This window comes from Ranitomeya imitator, chromosome 6 (genome assembly GCF_032444005.1).
Source record: "Ranitomeya imitator isolate aRanImi1 chromosome 6, aRanImi1.pri, whole genome shotgun sequence".
NCBI classification, from domain to species: Eukaryota; Metazoa; Chordata; class Amphibia; order Anura; family Dendrobatidae; genus Ranitomeya; species Ranitomeya imitator.
Window position 1 is genome coordinate 459,189,808 of NC_091287.1, and position 19,254 is coordinate 459,209,061.

The 19,254-nt window shown below is 43.1% G+C and overlaps 1 protein-coding gene across 3 annotated transcripts in view; it reads right to left on the reverse strand.

Annotated features, from left to right (window-relative positions):
- Positions 1 to 706: 706 nt before the first annotated feature.
- The window catches only part of ELOC (elongin C), a 48,218-nt gene continuing 29,670 nt past the window's right edge, over positions 707 to 19,254 (reverse strand). For all 3 annotated transcript variants that reach the window (XM_069731491.1, XM_069731490.1, XM_069731489.1), the window contains exons 3-4: positions 12,882 to 13,025; positions 707 to 1,126 (exon numbers count right to left, since the gene is read on the reverse strand). In XM_069731491.1, coding sequence (XP_069587592.1) covers positions 936 to 1,126; positions 12,882 to 13,025 — 335 coding nt within the window. In that variant the 3' untranslated portion in view covers positions 707 to 935. The remainder of the gene's footprint in view (positions 1,127 to 12,881; positions 13,026 to 19,254) is intronic.

The following is a 19,254-nucleotide window of genomic DNA, read 5'->3' on the forward strand; positions in this document are numbered from 1 at the left end:
GTGGGAGATCCAAATAAAGTTCTGGCCTTTCTGCTCCGACCAACGATGTCACAGCAGGATCCAGATCGCTGCTGCGTGTCAAACACAACGATATCGCTATCCAGGATGCTGCAACGTCACAGATCGCTATCATTATTGTTGTTAAGTTGGTCAGTGTGAAGGTACCTTTAGTTCAGAGGAAAGATTAAAAAAAATATATTTATTTAGTACATAAATGGTCCATACAAAAAAAAAAATGGCCAAAAGCGGCTTCATGCGAAACCCTGAAACAGATAAGGGGACACTCCCTCCATGTGTAGAAAGAAAGGTTCAATCTCTATTAGAGGCAAGGCTTCTTTATCATAAGACGAGTAAATTGGTGGAAAAGTCTACCTCAGGAGCCGGTGACAACGGGATCCGCCATTTGTTTCAAAAAGTGCTTTTATTATTTTTAGAAGTAAATGTGTAACATTTTTCATCTGAATGATCCATTCGATCGACACTTGGGATCAGAAGGGGAAAACCTGCTCTTTGGGGCAGACTGAGTCATACATTATAGAGGTCTCTTTCCTTTATCCCATCCATCGGTTGAAATTGATGGACATGTGTCTTTCAAAATTACTACCTAAACAAAAAACAACAACAAGGAGCTCCTTTTTTTAATCTCACATACAACCTTCAAACGCCACAAGTATGAAAAAAAGAAGTCTACACCATAACAGCAATATCCATTTCTCATATTGGTTTATTAATGTGGGAAAAGAAAGCGTTTGTGAAGAAGCGAAGGGTTTCAGTGCTTTTCTGAGAAGTATGTGGCTCTTGTTCCATAATATACATCACACAGAAGAAAAAAGGTGCAAACATGCTACAATGGCCAAAAAAATTACTGATCGGGAGTCTGTATTAAATACAAAAGAAAAACATTTTACATAGTAATTTCCCATAATTTACTTTATTCAACAATCTAGGAAGTTTGCTGCCATCAGGAGCTCCAGTGCAATCTCCGGGGCAATGGGGAACTCGGGGATTTCCGTTGAGCTGTTTGTGTAACGAACTTTGTAGGTGAAGTACATGCAGACCTTTGACAGGACATGAGAAGGAATCTCTCTAAAATTCACTTCATTGGTTTCATTTTCAGCAAACTGCCCTGGAACAAAGAAAATTAGAAATGTTTAATATAAACAGATGTAAAAGTCTTAAGTGTATGAGTCACTGTAAAGATAGCAGTGACTGAGATCGGTATCATCTATGGTTCCATCTGGAAGCATTTATTGTATATTAAAGATATCTTTGGGGTACGTTCCCACAATCTGAAATAGCAGCAGTTTGGACACAGCTTACTTGCACTGCGTCCAACTATCCATGGTTCATAACCCCGTTTACCTTCAGGATTACTGTATACACAGTGCACGACAGGAAGCACTTACCCTGCTTCCGCCTCCTGACCCTACAGTTATATAGTTCTTGCCTTGCGCAGGCGTGTACTATGGACGACATAAAATGAACTTCAATCCAATATTGCGGCCAGCATGCAGCCAGCGGGTAAGGAAAGGGTGAATCAAACAACCGAAAACTCCGCCCATATGACCGAAAACCGGTCCCGCCAAATTCAGGCCTGGCCATTTTTTTGCAATTCTGACCAGTGTCCCTTTATGAGGTAATAACTCAAACGCTTCAACGGATCCTAGCGATTCTGAGATTATTTTTTCGTGACATACTGGGATTCATGTTAGTGGTAAATTTAGGTTGGTAATTTTTGCATTTATTTGTGGGGAAAAAAAACAAACGGAAATTTGGTGAAAATATAGAAAATTTCGCAATTTTCAAATTTTTAATTTTCATTCTGTTAAACGAGAGAGTTATGTGACACAAAATATTTAATAAATAACATTTCCCACATGTCTACTTTACATCAGCACAATTTTGGAAACAAATTTTTTTTGCTAGGAAGTTAAGGGTTAAAATTTGACCAGCGATTTCTCATTTTTACAACACCATTTTTTTTTTTTTTAGGGACCACATCACATTTGAAGTCATTTTGAGGGGTCTATATGATAGAAAATAACCAAGTGTGACACCATTCTAAAAACTGCACCCCTCAAGGTGCTCAAAACCACATTCAAGAAGTTTATTAACCCTTCAGGTACTTCACAGCAGCAGAAGCAACATGGAAGGAAAAAATGAACATTTAACTTTTTAGTCACAAAAATGATCTTTTAGCAACATTTTTTTTATTTTCCCAAGGGTAAAAGGAGAAACTGGACCCCGAAAGTTGCTATCCGATTTGTCCTGAGTATGCCGATACCCTATATGTGGTGGTGGTGGTGAGGGTGGGGGGAGAACCACTGTTTGGGTGCACGGTAGGGCTCGGAAGGGAAGGAGCGCCATTTGACTTTCTGAATGAAAAATTGGCTCCAATCTTTAGCGGACACCATTGCGACGGGGAGATTCCGACGCTAGTGTGAAAGTAGCCTTAAATGGATCCTAAAATTTGTTGGGCAATTTCTCCTGAGTACACCGATACCTCACATGTGGGGGTAAACCACTGTTTGGGCGCACGGCAAGACTCGGAAGGGAAGGAGCGCCATTTGACTTTTTGAATTTTTTGAATTAGCTCCAATTGTTAGACACCATGTCGCATTTGGAGAGCCCCTGTGTGCCTAATCATTGGGGCTCCCCCACATGTGACCCCATTTTGGAAACTAGACCTACCAAGGAACTAACCTAGATTTGTGGTGAGCACTTAGAACCCCCAAGTGCTTCACAGAAGTTTATAACGCAGAGCCGTGAAAATAAATGATTTTTTTCTTTCGGCAAATTATTTTTTAGCTTGCAATTTTTTTTATTTTCACAAGGGTAAAAGGAGAAATTGGACCCCAAAAGTTGTTGTCCAGTTTGTCCTGAATACGCTGATACCCCATATGTGGGGGGGAACCACTGTTTGGGCACACATTGGGGCTCGGAAGGGAAGTAGTGACGTTTTGGAATGCAGACTTGTGATGGAATGGTCTGCGGGCGTCATCTTACGTTTGCAGAGCCCCTGATGTGCCTAAACAGTAGAAACCCCCCACAAGTGAACCGATTTTGGAAACTAGACCCCCAAGGAAGTTATCTAGAGGTATGGCGAGCACTTTGAACCCCCAAGTGTTTCACATAAGTTTATAACGCAGAGCCGTGCAAATAAAAAAAATAATTTTTTAGCCCCCATTTTTTTTATTTTCCCAAGGGTAACAAGAGAAATTAGACCCCCAAAGTTGTTGTGCAATTTTTCCTGAGTACGCTTACGCCCCATATGTCTGGGTAAACCACTGTTTGGACGCACGTCAGGGCTCGGAAGAGATGGAGCACCATTTGACTTTTTGAACGCAAGATTGGCTGGAATCAATGGTGGCGCCATGTCGCGTTTGGAGACCCCCTGGTGTGCCTAAACAGTGGAAACCCCTCAATTCTAACCCCAACACACCCCTAACCACAACCCTAACCCCAGCACACCGCTAATCCTAATTGCAACCCTAACCATAACCCTGACCACAAGCCTAACCCCAACACACCCCTAAGCCTAATCTTAACCCTAATTCCAACCCTAACCCAAATTCCAACCCTAAGGCTATGTGCCCACATTGCGGTTTCGTGTGCTTATTTTCCCGCGTTTTTTTTTTTTTTTTTTAAATCTTACTGTGGATTTCCTGCGTTTTTTTGTGCAGATTTCACTTGTGGTTTTACACCTGCAGATTCCTATTGAGGAGCAGGTGTAAAACGCTGCGGAACCCGCAAAAAGAATTGACATGCTGCGGAAAATACAACGCAGCGTTTCTGCACTGTATTTTCCGACCCATGGGCACAGCAGATTTGGTTTTCCATAGGTTTACATGGTACTGTAAACTGGATGGAAAACTGCTGCGAATCCGCAGTGGCCAATCCGCTGCGGATCCGCAGCCAAATCCGCACCGTGTGCACATAGCCCAATTCTAAACCTAACCCAAACCCTAATTCCAACCCTAACCCCAATTCCAACCCTAACCCTAATTCCAACCCTAATTCCAACCCTAACCCTAATTCCAACCCTAATTCCAACCCTAACCCTAATTCTAACCCTAGTGGAAAAATAATAATAAATATATTTTCTTTATTTCAATATTTTCCCTAACCATGGGAGTGATAAGGTGTGTGTGTGTGTGGGGGGGGTTAATTACTATTTTTTTTAATTTTATCACTGTGATAGGGTGTATCACAGTGATCAATATGTACCATGAATGAATGAATGAATGAATGAATCTGCCGGCCGACACTGCGCCCGCCATTTTGGAAGATGGCAGCATCCATCAGAGAAGACGGACACCGGAGCGCGGGGAGGGGAGGACAGGACGGAGGGAAGAGGAGGGCAGCAGAGTACAGGACGGAGGGGAGGAAAGACTGACGGCGGCGGCAGATCGCGGTCTCCAGCCACGGCCAATGATATTCCAGCATCGGCCATGGCTGGATTGTAATATTTCACCAGTTTCATTGGTTAAATATTATGATTGCTCTGATTGGCTGTTTGACTGTTTCCCTTTCCTCAGAGCAATCGTAGCCACGGGGGAGGGGCAAAGCTACGACCCCCCCGGGCTCAAGTACAAGCCCTCCCGTTCCTGCAGGTTGGGTGAAATTTCAGTTAACCATTTCACCCGACCTGCAGGAACTCGATCGTTCTGTGACATAGCATATGCGTCACAGGTCGGACTGGCACAGACTTTCATGACGCATATGCTGTGTCACAGGTCGGGAAGGGGTTAAGCTGCGATCGTCTGATTGCTTGTGCTATACATAGTAAATCAGCCATACTAAAGTATGTATCGTGAAAATAACGCTCTCCTATGAACCCCAGCTATAGGCTGACTTTCACAGGAGTAATGTAATGATAGGCATGGGGGGTTAGGGGTCATCAGCATGTGGATGACGCAAGCACGTTATATGCCGCTGTCAGATACTGATGGCGGAATTTAACTGGTTAACAGCTGTGGGTGGCTGTTGACACATGATGGCTGATTAACTCAGCCATCATATAAAGAGAATGATGCAGGCTCAGAGGGCGAGCCCGCATCAAAGTTAGGGACACAACATATAATGTACATGTACGTTATCTGTCATGAAGGGATTAATTATATTATTTCTTATGCTCTGCTTATGTAGCGCCATCATATTCCGCAGCGCTGTACAGATATTATCGGCATTGTCCTCATTGTGGCTCACAATCTAAGAGTCCCTATCAGTATGTACTGGAATTCTGGAGGAAACCCACCCAAACAGGGAGAACATACAAACTCCTGTTGTCCTTTGTGGGATTTGAACCCAGGACCCCAGCGCTGCAAGGCTGATGCGCTAACCACTGAGCCACCAGTCTACAAAATAAGAGGGGGGGGAGGGGGAATAGGAAATGACTGCTCCTAGCTCACCCTCATTGGAAAAAATGTATAATGTATGAAAAAATTCACCCAGTCTATTGGCCTGTCTACAGGACATAATAATTTGGGTCCCAATTCATGAAAGCAATTTCACCAGAATTCTGGAATAAATTGTTTTGAAAGGTTTTACATTTTTTTTTAATCAGAACTCCACTTTCAAGCTAGTTTCTTCCATCTCTGCCAAAATGTGCAGAGCTGGGGCGAGATGGGGGCTGCAGCGAGGACGTAATGCCTCAGTTCATCTAAATTTATGAACCATACCCCAGTAACCCCTGTAACAAAAGACCCCAAATCTCAGCCTGCACAAATACAATTATCAAGCATGCTTACACTTATAGTATACTTTTCCCACTGACTATACGTGTGAAATGTTCACTGGTCTCTTGTATGGCAGGAAGAGTGTGGCTTACCCATAGTTATAGAACCAGCCAGCCCCCCAATCACTGGCTGACAATACTACGTGCCCAGTGCACCCAGTGCGGGTGCTGTTAGTCCTAGGTCTCCTTACAGTATATATAGTGCACTGAATATATAGGGGGGCGGTCACGCTCGGTCCTCCACACACAAGGGCAGGAACTGCAGCAGGATTTCTATTTCCTCTCTAAATACACAAAGATCATTTCATACAGAGGCAGAAATCACGAGATGTAAAAACACACAAGACTTTCCAAACAGACCGCAGGCTCCGAACAGCGGGTTATACAAGGTCATGACAAGGCTTTTTTCACCCTTTTAAGGATGCAGGAATTTGATTTGTGCTTTCGTGTTTTTTTATTTTTCCATCAACAGAGCCGTATGAGGGCTTGTTTTTTGTGTCACGAGTTCTAGTTTCTATGCCATTCATGTGCCCATATAAACAGGAAAAACAGGAAAAGAAATGCGCGTGCGGTGGAATTGTGACTCTCCACCTCCTGTAATTCCACCATCAATTTTTTTGTGTGTGTGTGGGGGTGGAGGCTTTGTTTTTCACAGCGTTCGCTGTGTAATAATAGTGAGCTAGTAACATCATTCTCCAGGTCAGTAAGATTACAGCGATAGACTTGTCTACTGAGTTTTTTTTATTACTATTGCTTTAATATAGGGCAGATAACAGTAATACAGGTAGATGCTGGCTATGTATCTCTAACAGCAGCATTTAAATAGCGAGATTGCGGGGAACCAATAGGTCACCATTGTAGCCGGAGACCCTCCGAAGGAGCTCGACATTGCCATCATGGGCCTCATCTGAAGCTCAGCTACAGCCTGAGCGTGAAAGGAGAAAGCAACTCACACTATTATGTAGTATCACAGGTTAAAGTGCCCTAGAACCCTCACTTATATGAGAATATTATATTATAATATATATATATATATATATATATATATATATATATTCACCTATTTCCCAGTTGTAAAGTAAATTTAAAAAAAAAAATCAGCGTTTTGATGTGTTTTTTTTTTTTTTTTTTTATATACCGTATATACTCGAGTATAAGCCGACCCCCCTAATTTTGCCACAAAAAACTGGGAAAACTTATTGACTCGAGTATAAGCCTAGGGTGGAAATGCAGCATTTACCGGTGAATTTCAAAAATAAAAATAGATCATTCTTGCCCCATAGCTGTGTCATATAGTGCTCTGCACCGTTCATTATTGCCCCATAGCTGTGCCATATAGTGCTCTGCACCGTTCATATTTCCCCATAGCTCTGCCATATAGTGCTCTGCACCGTTCATATTTCCCCATAGCTGTGCCATATAGTGCTCTGCACCGTTCATATTGCCCCATAGCTGTGCCATATAGTGCTCTGCACCGTTCATATTTCCCCATAGCTGTGCCATATAGTGCTCTGCACCGTTCATATTGCCCCATAGCTGTGCCATATAGTGCTCTGCACCGTTCATATTGCCCCATAGCTCTGCCATATAGTGCTCTGCACTGTTCATATTTCCCCATAGCTGTGCCATATAGTGCTCTGCACCGTTTATTATTGCCCCATAGCTGTGCCATATAGTGCTCTGCACCGTTCATATTTCCCCATAGCTCTGCACCGTTCATATTTCCCCAAAGCTGTGCCATATAGTGCTCTGCACCGTTCATTGTTGCCCCACAGCTGTGCCATATAGTGCTCTGCACCGTTTATTGTTGCCCCATAGCTCTGCCATATAGTTCTCTGCACCGTTCATATTTCCCCATAGCTGTGCCATATAGTGCTCTGCACCGTTCATTGTTGCCCCATAGCTGTGCCATATAGTGCTCTGCACCGTTTATTGTTGCCCCATAGCTCTGCCATATAGTGCTCTGCACCGTTCATATTTCCCCATAGCTGTGCCCCATATAGTGCTCTGCACCGTTCATATTTCCCCATAGCTGTGCCCCATATAGTGCTCTGCACCGTTCATATTTCCCCATAGCTCTGCCATATAGTGCTCTGCACCGTTCATATTTCCCCATAGATGCTCCACATATAATTGTGCCATTGCTGCTGCTGCTGCAATTAAAAAAAAAAAAAAGCCATACTCACCTTTCTTGCTTGCAGCTCCCGGCGTCTCTCCGCTCTGACTGATCAGGCAGAGGGCGGCGCGCACACTATATGCGTCATCGCGCCCTCTGACCTGCACAGTCAGAGCGGAGAGACGCCGGGAAGATGGAGCGATGCCCGGCGGCTGGAACGTGGACAGGTAAATATGCGATACTTACCTGGTCCTGGCGTCCGGCTCCTTCCCCCGTACAGCTGGTCTTCGGTGCCGCAGCCTCTTCCTCTATCAGCGGTCACCGGAACCGCTGATTAGAGAAATGAATAGGCGGCTCCACCCCTATGGGAGGTGGAGCCGCTTATTCATTTCTCTAATGAGCGGTCCCACGTGACCGTTGAACAGTGGAAGAGCTGCAGCAACGAAGACAGTGTGACAGGCGGGGAGCGCCAGGATCGCTGGAAGCAGGTAAGTATGCCTCAGCGCCCTCTCCCCCTCACCCGCCGACCCTGCCACCCACCTTGACTCGAGTATAAGCCGAGAGGGGCACTTTCAGCCCAAAAATTTGGGCTGAAAATCTCGGCTTATACTCGAGTATATACGGTAGTCACTTTACTTCACCCCAAAAAGCATAGTTCCTTACCGATAACGGTATTTCTCAGAGCCCATGACAGCACTACCAGAGAGGGGATCCGCCCTTCAGGGACAGGAAACCTACAGGATAAAAGGGCGGCACCTCTCTCCTGCGTCAGCTTGGTTTACAGAGCATCAGAGGTCCTCCAGGTTAGTGACAACAGGAAAATATACAGTTTTAACACATTGCTTAGCAAGATTACACGGTGTCTATAATAAAAATATATACTTCATATAATAAGGTGCTCACCGCACGCGTGACAAGGGGGGAATAAACAGGTGCTGTCATGGGCTCTGAGAAATACCGTTATCGGTAAGTAACTATGCTTTTCTCAGTCGCCCATGACAGCACTACCAGAGAGAATTGCAGAGATTATTGCTTTAGGGAGGGACGACAGCCTGCAAGACCCTTCTTCCAAAGGTTAAGTCAGATGAAGAGGCTAGATCTAAGCAGTAGTGTCTAAAAAAGGTTGAAGGTGATGACCAGATGGCCGCCTTACAGATTTTGTCTATTGATACCTCCGACCTTTCGGCCCAGGTGGTCGATATAGCTCTTGTAGAGTGCGCTTTGAGCCCCTCAGGAACTGTGTTTCCAGTGGACGAGTACGCCAAGGCTATTGCGTCTGTTACCCAGCGAGCTATAGTGCTTCTGGAGGCTTTGGGTCCTTTTCTAGGTCCCTGAAAACAGATAAAGAGAGACCCTTCCTTCCTATGCTGTTGGGTGGATTCCAAGTAATGTATTAGACACCTTCACACATCTAATGTGTGGAACCTGTCCTCTTTTATTTTTAGGATTTGGGCAGAAGGAAGGAAGGATTATCTCCTGGGACCTGTGAAAATTGGAAGCAACCTTGGGTAGATAAGCGGGGTCTGTTCTTAGTATTACCCTATCGTCCATGATTTGCGTGAAGGGAGGATTTGCAGATAGAGCCTGGAGATCACTTAATCTACGGGCAGATGTTAAAGCTGTGAGAAGGGCCGTTTTAAGTGATAAGGTTTTAAGTGGTATCGAATCTATGGGCTCAAACGGGGGTTCTGTTAGAGCTGACAAGACTAAATTTAAGTTCCAGGTTACAGCAGCTTTAATAAACCTTGTTACCCATATGTTAGCGGCTATATTCTCACTGTATAATGCACCTAAAGCCGCTATTTACACTTTTAAGGTGCTTACCGAGAGGCACCTTTTCGTAAAAATTCTAATACTTTAACAACTGGGACCCCATCTTGTAATTTTACCCCAGAGGTGGACAGATATTTTTTCCAGGTTTTACCGCAGATTTTAGTTGTTACTGTTTTCCTACTTTTCAATAGTGTGGACACTAATTTATCCAAAAAGCCCCTTGCCTTTAGTAGTGACCTCTCAAGTTCCACGCTGTCAAGTGGAGACTCTCTGACCGAGGGTGGAACACCGGTCCCTGCGATAGGAGGTCCAGAAGGTCCGGAAGAACCCTGGGATTGGTGACCGATATCATCCTCAGCCAGGAAAACCAGGTCCTTTTGGGCCAGAAGGGGGCTATTAGAATGAGTCTCGCCCTGTCCTGTCTGATTTTCCGCAGAACTGCTGGGATAAGTATATGAGGGGGAAAGGCATATGCGAGACCTGGAGTCCAGGGAATCGTGAATGCATCCAGTGCCCGAGGGCCCCCCCCGGGGTCCAGAGAACAGAATTCCTTCACTTTCCTGTTTTCTACACTGGCAAAAAGGTCTATACAGGGACCCCCCCATAGTTTGGTGATCTGATCGAAGACGCTTTGATTCAGTGTCCATTCCCCCTGTTTTAAATGGGTACGGCTTATGAAGTCTGCTTTTTGGCGCTCTACCCCTTTTATATGTAGCGCAGAGAGGGATAGGAAGTTGTTTTCTGCTAAGGTGAAGATTTGGGAAGTGGCCTTCATTAGGGCTTGGGACCTGGTCCCCCCCTGGTGGTTCAGGTAGGCTACTACTACCTGATTGTCCGATAAAACCCAGACATGATGCCCCTGCAGGCTGGGAAGAAAAAAAATGATAGAGCGCGGCTCACCGCCCAAAGTTCTTTTTGGTTTGAGGATGCCCCGTATTCTTGACCTGTCCAGACTCCCTGAGTGATACTGTTGCCCAGGTGAGCTCCCCACCCCGTGGGACTGGCATCCGTGGTAACTATGTACTAGTTGTTTTTCTAAGTTATCTATCCAAATCATTAGAGATCTAGAAGTACACGCGGCTGCTATTGCAGGCCTTAAACATCCCCCTGCCGATTCCCAGGCCCCTTTAAGGAAGGTATCGGCTCTTTTATCAAGGGGATCTTTCAGAGTTCCCATGTCCTCAAAGGGCAATGCAAATTTTTTTGAGGCCTTAGCTACTGCTACGTCAAGTTTGGGGGCTTTATCCCATGAAGTAGAAGCCTCTTCCTCGAAGGGATATTTCCTTTTAAGGGAGGGTACGGATGAGTTTTTTTTCTTTCTGGTTTCTCCCACTCCTTTTTAATTAATGCTTGAACATTTTCGTTAAGTGGAAAGACTCTGCGCTTCTTCTGACCTAATCCTCCAAACATATTGTCCTGTACCGTATTGTCAGGACGGGGATCAAGGACCCCCCTGGTTGATCTTACAGCTTTCACAAGGGCATCGACTTCATCTAAAGGGAAGCAGTGGCGACCTCCGCTCTCAGAATCCGAGGAGGAGGAACCCCGCCTGTCTGAATCTCCATCTTCAGAACTAGAGGAATCGGAGTGTGAATAGGGCACAGGTGTTTTCTCTTTAACCCCTTCCCCATTAAGGGATTTAAATGCTATTTCTACCTCTGATCTGATAACAGATCGCAATTCAGAGGCGAAATTAGGGGTTTCCTCACAAAAGGACCTGTCCTATACAGGAATCACACAATTTCTTATCCCAGGTTTGTGACAAGGGTTTTCTGCACAGGGGACAGGATCTATGCTTAGTGTTCTCAGTTCTTTTTCTTGCCTAAAAATAAACGGAAAAGGGGACCCCAATTATTTGGTGAACTTTCACGAAGATAACTCACCAATCTGGCGCAGCCACAGGTACCGGTTCTGGAGGAGGTATAGGATCCTGTATGAGATCCGTAGTCGGTGGTGTCAGCAGGTTAGCCATACTGGAGACTTAACTCTGCGGCGTGGAATGGCTGCTGGAGCGAGTACTGCGGGTGCCGGCAGATGATCTTTTTCTTTGCGCATCCGGCTTGCGCTGGTGGTGACGCTGCTGCTGCTGCGGCTGTAATGGCTGCGGTGGCTGGAGCTGCTGATCGCTGTCCTCCATTATTGGGACTGCATACAGCAAGGAAACATCTCCACAGCGATCTTTTAAAATGAATTTTGGCACCAATCCACCCCCTCCTCCAGGGCTGTGTCATCGGGAGGCGCTGATCCCCATATCTTGATCTGCGCATGCGGACCCGGAAGTAGAGATACACTAGATCTGGGGCGGCGGCCATCTTGGTGCACCTCGAACACAGTGCGCATGCGCCCGCCCCGAATTAGGAAGTGCTTGTTGCGGCGTGAAGATGTAAGGTCCCCGAAGCCCCTACCCCAATCCGGGGAGGCGGCCGCGCTTCCCTCTGTGCACTCTGCAGACCCCTCGGTCCCAGCAGTGGCGACGTCGGACACCGCACCAGCCGTGACAGGGGCCTCCCCTCCATCATAGCTCGACTGGCTGGCTCCGGGTCTTTAAGGTACCGATCCTAGAGGGTTCCCTGTCAGGGACAGGAAACCAAACTGACGCAGGAGAGAGGTACGGCCCTTTTATCCTATAGGTTTCCTGTCCCTGAAGGGCAGATCTCCTCTCTCTGGTAGTGCTGTCATGGGCGACTGAGAAAATGCAACTAATGTAGAATGAATCCCATTACGTTGTCAATAACATTTTCATCTCGACATGCAAAAAACAAGCCCTCACACAACACCACTGACTGAAACTTTTTTTTTTTTTAAACAAAATTCTCTGAAATTGTTTTGCACTACAACTTTTCAAGTTTGGCATAATCAGAATTCTACCGTCCTGGAGATTCATATTGCCAGGTTATTATTTTTTTTACTGCAGAATGAATGCTGTAAAAACAAAATACGAAAAAAAAACCCAATGGCGAACGTGCAGGCCTTTTTTTTTTTTCTTTTAAACAATTTCACCTCATTTGGATTTTTTTCCCTGTTTTTCAGCACATAAGATAAAATGAATGGTGTCATACAAATGTATAACTCAATTTCCAAAACTCAACCACTGTCTATAGCAATAGAAATGTTAAACTATGAACGTTGTAAGACGGGGAGGGAAAAAACAAATAATTAACATAAAACCTAGCTGGCATTTGTCAGGTATGGTGCGGGCTCAGGTCCTGCACCTGGCGGGTGACATACATCTACGTTGTGACAAGTTACACATACCTGGACCGCTGAGCATGGCTTTTATTGTTCCCGACGTCAAAGCATGTTCTCTCTTAACAATGAACTCATGGCCATCAGAGGATATAAGCTTTACGTACATGGCATCAGGCCCTTCACAGCCGCCATATGTCTTCTCTTCACCATCTGGAAAGACATGACAGCAAATCACTTAAAGGCACTTAGAAATTCCCAATACATTATTAACCTTTTACAGGAATTCTGCAGAAAATCGCAGACATTTGTGTTTTGCAGTAAAATATTTTTGAATGATTTTGAATTCCCACATCCATGTGATCACATGACCGCTCGCACCGGCAATGCTGGGGAATCCTGACTGTGTGATGTGCACACTGTCAGGATTCACAAGTGTCCAGTCAAAGTGAATGCAGACTTGTGTCAAGCCCAGACAACCCTTTTAACACTTGTCATCAAAACATGAAATATGGACTGAATCAGGGTGTTGTGTTGAATGGATTTTTTTTTTCTTACACAGCAAAATCTGTATTTTATTGAAAATTACAAATCTTACAGTTCTCTCACTGGCCACTCAGGCATTTTTAGAAGACACTATCTTTTGTTTAAGAAAAAAAAAAAAAAAACACATGTACATTGTCATAATGGGCTAATGAGTGTGTGCGGAAAAAAAACAGTATGGGCAAAACCCTTAAAAATTAAGTTTTAATCAATTACTCTTAAAAGTACATATTCCCCAAAAATCCTGAAAAATATAAGAACACCTCCTATGCCCTCTTTAGGGGGTGATGCAGTGTTGTAATGCAGTGGAGAGGAAATTTAGTGTACAATATCACTGAGTTTTTGCATATACCACATATAATTAAGGTGCTTATGTGCTTAGATATCAGAAATAAACAGAAGAAAATCCCTCTTAAACTGCCACATCCATGAGATACCGGTACAAAATGTACCTCATCTGTGCAACCAACATGCCAAGCATCTAGACAGGCGACATGCCCCGTCTTAAATTCATAAACAAATAGACAAATAAAAAAATCATAGACAAGATCCAAAGGGATCACTTAGCTTAGTAGGTAAGGTGGAACTAGTAGTTCTCAATTTTCATTGTCCCTCATCCCTATGCGTTTTGCCTCCTCCCTTTATCGGGGTTCATCAGGGGACCCAAGATAAGAATGTGCCATAGTAGTAGTAATGAGCGTATGCAAAACGCAAGGTTTGGTGTGACATCGCCTGCTGTGATTGGTGGCTGCAAGGCTGTGGAGTCGGAGTCTGTATACAATGGAAAGACTCCGACTCCAAAAATACATAATACATTGGGTTCAGTAGCTCAGTGCAGCATGTGTTGTAAAGGTTTTCATAAGAATTTGAGAGAGTTATGAAATGTCCTATAAGTGTCTGTTCCTGATCTGAGGATCTCGCCTTTTAGTTGCACTTCAGTCACCACAGTTCAGGAACCCGGCTGGGAACGCAGCCTCAGTGACCGGCGTTAACCTCAAAGATATCATCTCTAGTCACTGATGCTGCGCTCGCAGCAGCTCATTCATCGGTGGTTCTCAGCCTGGACGGTCACATTTTGGCACCATCCATGTTGAATCCTGTTTATCCCCCAGACATGGATTACGACGTTGGACAAGCGAGGGATATTGTTGTTTTTTTATTATATTACAGGAAACGAGGGCTTCAGTGGAATGGGCATTAGTTGAGTATGGTTTAATTTAGAATCATTAAAAAAGTCTTATAGGCGCCTCTCCATTACTAAGCCGTGGGCTTGATGTCACTGGACAATACAAAGTTGACATCAATCCCAAAATGGGGGGGACCCCATGTTGTTTTTTTAAATTACGGTATTTAAATAATTTAAAAAGAAAACAAACAGTGCGGGGACCCCTATATTCTTGATAACCAACTTGGCTAACGCTGACAGCTGGGGTTGCAGCCCCCAGCTGTCAGTTTTGCCTGGCTGGTTATCAAAAATACAGTGGAACACGCATTTTTTTTTCTATTTATTTAGAGCACAGGCTCCAGCTGATGAATACTCCCGTCAGTCGCCACCTGCTCTCGCTGTTATTAGCGGCAGCAGGAGTAGGCTGATGGGAGCAGTAGTTCCATGAGCCAACACCAGTGAACGGAGGTAAACTTTTTACGTCTGATCATAGCTGCAGACTCACACTGTCATTTGATAGAGTGGGAACCGCAGCTGTCTGATGCGAGAATAATTTTATCGCTGATCTGACGCAGTGCTCGCCGCGCTGTCATGCACATGAAAGCGTGGCAAACACTGGAAGCTCGGGGCCCCCATTCAAGTGAACGGGTTCTGGGTTTGGGTACTGTTCTAGTACCAGAACTACATTTTTTTTAACTGTTCGGCAGAACCCGACGGTCCCCCCATCTCTAGTAATAACGTATACACCCAAAAAGCTTGAGTTGACTCATATCTTCGTGAAGGACGTATGTCTTCTTCACACGTCCTATTATCTTTCTAAGTTGAGATTAGCATTTTACAGTCACAGGTAATAATGTACTGCTGAATGTTGAAAAGAAAAAACATTGTATTTCAGCTCACCCGCATGGCAGAATTTATCATAGTCCAAATGTAATCCGAGCACGGAAAGCGTCTCTGTCCAACGCTGAGGTAAATGAGCAAAAAAGAAAAAAAAAATCCAGCTCCAGGAGTAAAATTAAACAAAAATTTTATTAAATATCTTTAAAAATTGGAAAGCTGCTTACCAAAAATATAAATCACAAAATAAGGATGAAGACAAACATCAATTCGCTGGACGCGTTTCGAGCGCCAAAAGCGCTCTTAAACTTCAGCATAAGAATGAACAGAAAAGTCCCGGATATAAAAAGCAATACAACAGGTGAGTATAATCAGTCTAATGTGAATCATTATCAAGCCGACACAACGGCGAGAGAGAGATCCAGAACCAACTTAAAAAAAAATAAAAATAAAAAAAAGGGAAGGGGCACTGTGCATGACAAACATATAAAACAAATACAAGAAAACATTGTAAAACACAAGTTAATAATGCAACATCGCTTCCTTCCTCAGATTTAATCCTGTGGGTACACGGGTGTTAAGCAAATAAATCCAAAATGCTTCTTTATCGCGTAATTTCCTTTCTCTGTCTCCTCCTCTGTTGTTCCTATAGATCTGTTCAATCGCATAGACTTTTAAACTTTTGGTTTGCCTGTTATGAATTTTAATGAAATGATTAGAAACATTTGATACATGTCTCAATGTTGGTTGTGTGATATCATAAAGATGTTCACGAAATCTGTCCTTGAGTCTTCTAATGGTAGATCCAATATACAATAGTTTGCACTCAGTACATTCAATTACATAAACAATAAAATTTGTGTTACAATTAAGAAAGCTTTTGATGGAAAAAAAATTTTGATTGTCAGAACAAGTGAATGTAGCAGTTTTTTTGATATATGGACAAGTTTTGCATGGGTGTGAACCACAACCATAAAATCCCTTAGTGGATAACCAAGTAGTAGAATTTTTACTGATTTTGGAATCTAAATAACTGGGAGATAAGACGTTGCCCAAAGTGGGGGCTCGTCTTGGTACAATTTTAATACCGTTTTGAAGAATGGTATCCATGATGTCATCATCTCTGAGAATATTAAGATTACGAAAAACAATATCCGAAATGGATTTAAAATATGTACTATATGTAAGTATTAAAGTTGGTGGATCCACAGATGTTTTGTTACTATTTCTTTTATTGTTTTTTTTGGAGCTAGTATTTATATTAATAAGATCTGATCTTTGTTTGGTATCCACTATATTAAAGGCACGTTCTATGCTCCAATTCGGATAATGTCTGGTATTTAAACGTTTCTTAATGGTGAGTTTTTCTTGTTCAAAGGCTTTATTATTGTTGCAATTTCGTTTGGCTCTAAGTGCTTCACCCAGTGGAATGGATTGTATGGTGTGAATGGGGTGAAAGCTTTTAGCATGTAAAATGGTATTACCTGCAGTCCTCTTACGATAGGTATGGGTTTGAATTGGTTCATCATGTGTGCCTGTGAGAACTAAATCCAAAAAAGTTATACATGCTTTGTCACAAACATAAGTAAATTTGAGATTAAAAGGATTATTATTGATGTAAGAGACAAATTGTAACATGGAGTTATGATTACCAGACCAAACCAGCAATAAATCATCTATAAATCTAGAATACCACTTAATGTGTTCAAAAAATGGATTATTGGAAGAATAAATATAGCTCTCCTCCCACCAAGACATTACCAAATTTGCTACGGATGGGGAAAATTTCGCCCCCATAGAAACTCCATTGTTCTGAATGAAATATTTCCTGTCAAACATAAAATAATTATGTGATAATAAAAATGCGAGCACAGAAATGATAAATGATTGAAACTCCTGAGAAAAGTCGCTATATTTAGCCAAATGAAATTGAATTGCATATAATGCGACTTTATGGGGAATTGAAGTGTACAATGCAACAATATCACAAGACAACCATGTCCACTGTGAATCCCATACAATGCCCTCAAACATATATAAGACCTCCCTAGAGTCTTTCAAATAACCCAGGACTCTTTGCGCCAGAGGTTGCAATATAGTATCCAGCCATTCACCTAGGTGCTCTCACTATATGAGCCAATTCCCGAGATTATAGGTCTCATGGGAGGTGGAAAAATGTTCTTGTGTGTTTTAGGTAGAGCATGTAGAAAAGGAATCATAGGATTGTCAATGTAAAGGTAATCAGCCTGTTTTTGAGAGAAAAAACCTTGATTGAGACCATTGTCAATGATTTTTTTTAGATAATGCTAAATATTCTGTAGTTGGATCAGATTTCAATTGACTATAGTCATTATTCGCTGATAACATGCTATAGATGGCTTCAAAATAATCACTTTTATTCAAAATAACAACAGATCCTCCTTTGTCTGACATTTTTATAACGATGTCAGAATTATTTTTGATTTTTTCCAAGGATTCCCGTTCCAGTTTAGATAAATTAAACTTGTGAAATTGATGCGAAGAATTAGACATGAGTTTACGAATATCCCGTTCAATGTTCTCCTGAAACCGATCCATGGAATCCGTTCGTGTGTGTACAGGGTAGAACATTGGATTTTTTGTTTTGAAAAAGGATAAACAGTTAATATCCTGTTTTTGTTTATTTTCCGTATCCAACTCTAAAAGAGACGATAGACAATTTTGTTCGGAGAAATCCATTCCTGAAAATTCATTAGTAGTTGAAGATGAAGCATTAGGTGTGACCAATTCTTGTTTTTCTGTAGAAAAAAAATGCTTCTTGACTGTTAGATCTCTTACAAATTTATTTATGTCTTTAAGAGTGGAAAAAATATTAAGACTCATATTAGTTGGAGCAAAGTTCAAACCACGTGACAAAAGTTTTATTTCTATGTCCGAAAAGGTATACACAGATAAATTCAGGACATCTAATGTGGTGTCCTGTTGTGGCTCCTCAGTCGATTCTGAAAGACGGGAGGAACAGGAGTGTTTGTGGTGTTTCCTGCCGCTCCTCCTCGTGCGTTTCTTGATCCGTTTTTTGAAAAACCAGAGCGATTTTGTCTAGGCTTGCGATAATAGCTAGAGCCTGTCTGTGTGGCCATATCTGGTAGACTTGTATCCTGATGAGATGAATCCCCCCATGAATTTCCACATCAGAGGAAGAAAAAGTAACTTGATTGCGATTGATGGAAAAAAAAGTGCGATTACGTTTCTTCAAAATTGGCTTTGGAGTAAATGGTTGTTTGTCCCATCTCCCCCAGTCAGTTTGCATCTCGGCTTTGGAAAAATGGCCGCCGCGATCTCTAATGCGCACGCGCGGCATCCCGCGGCCATTTTCCTGAAGCCCCGTGCAGCAGAGCACTCGATCTGCGCACGCGCGGCCCCAGGAAGATGGCCGCCCCCACCGATGCAAGGGATTACAGCGCAGATCGCGCGCTGCTTGTTCACCACTACGCCACTACGCCACCAACGTAAAGCTGAGGAAGAACCAGCGATGTCACCACGCCCTCCCGACCTGACCAGCCTGATTGACAGGCGAAAACGGCGACTTTGGTAAGTTATATCTCAGCATAGGTGGGGAATCGGGGTACACTACATACACTATAGGAACACACAGCGCAGGCCCTATTTAACAGTATTTATAGCTCAATCTCAAAAAACGGGGTGACAGGTTCCCTTTAATATAAATACTAGCTCCAAAAAACACAATAAAAGAAATAGTAACAAAACATCTGTGGATCCACCAACTTTAATACTTACATATAGTACATATTTTAAATCCATTTCGGATATTGTTTTTCGTAATCTTAATATTCTCAGAGATGATGACATCATGGATACCATTCTTCAAAACGGTATTAAAATTGTACCAAGACGAGC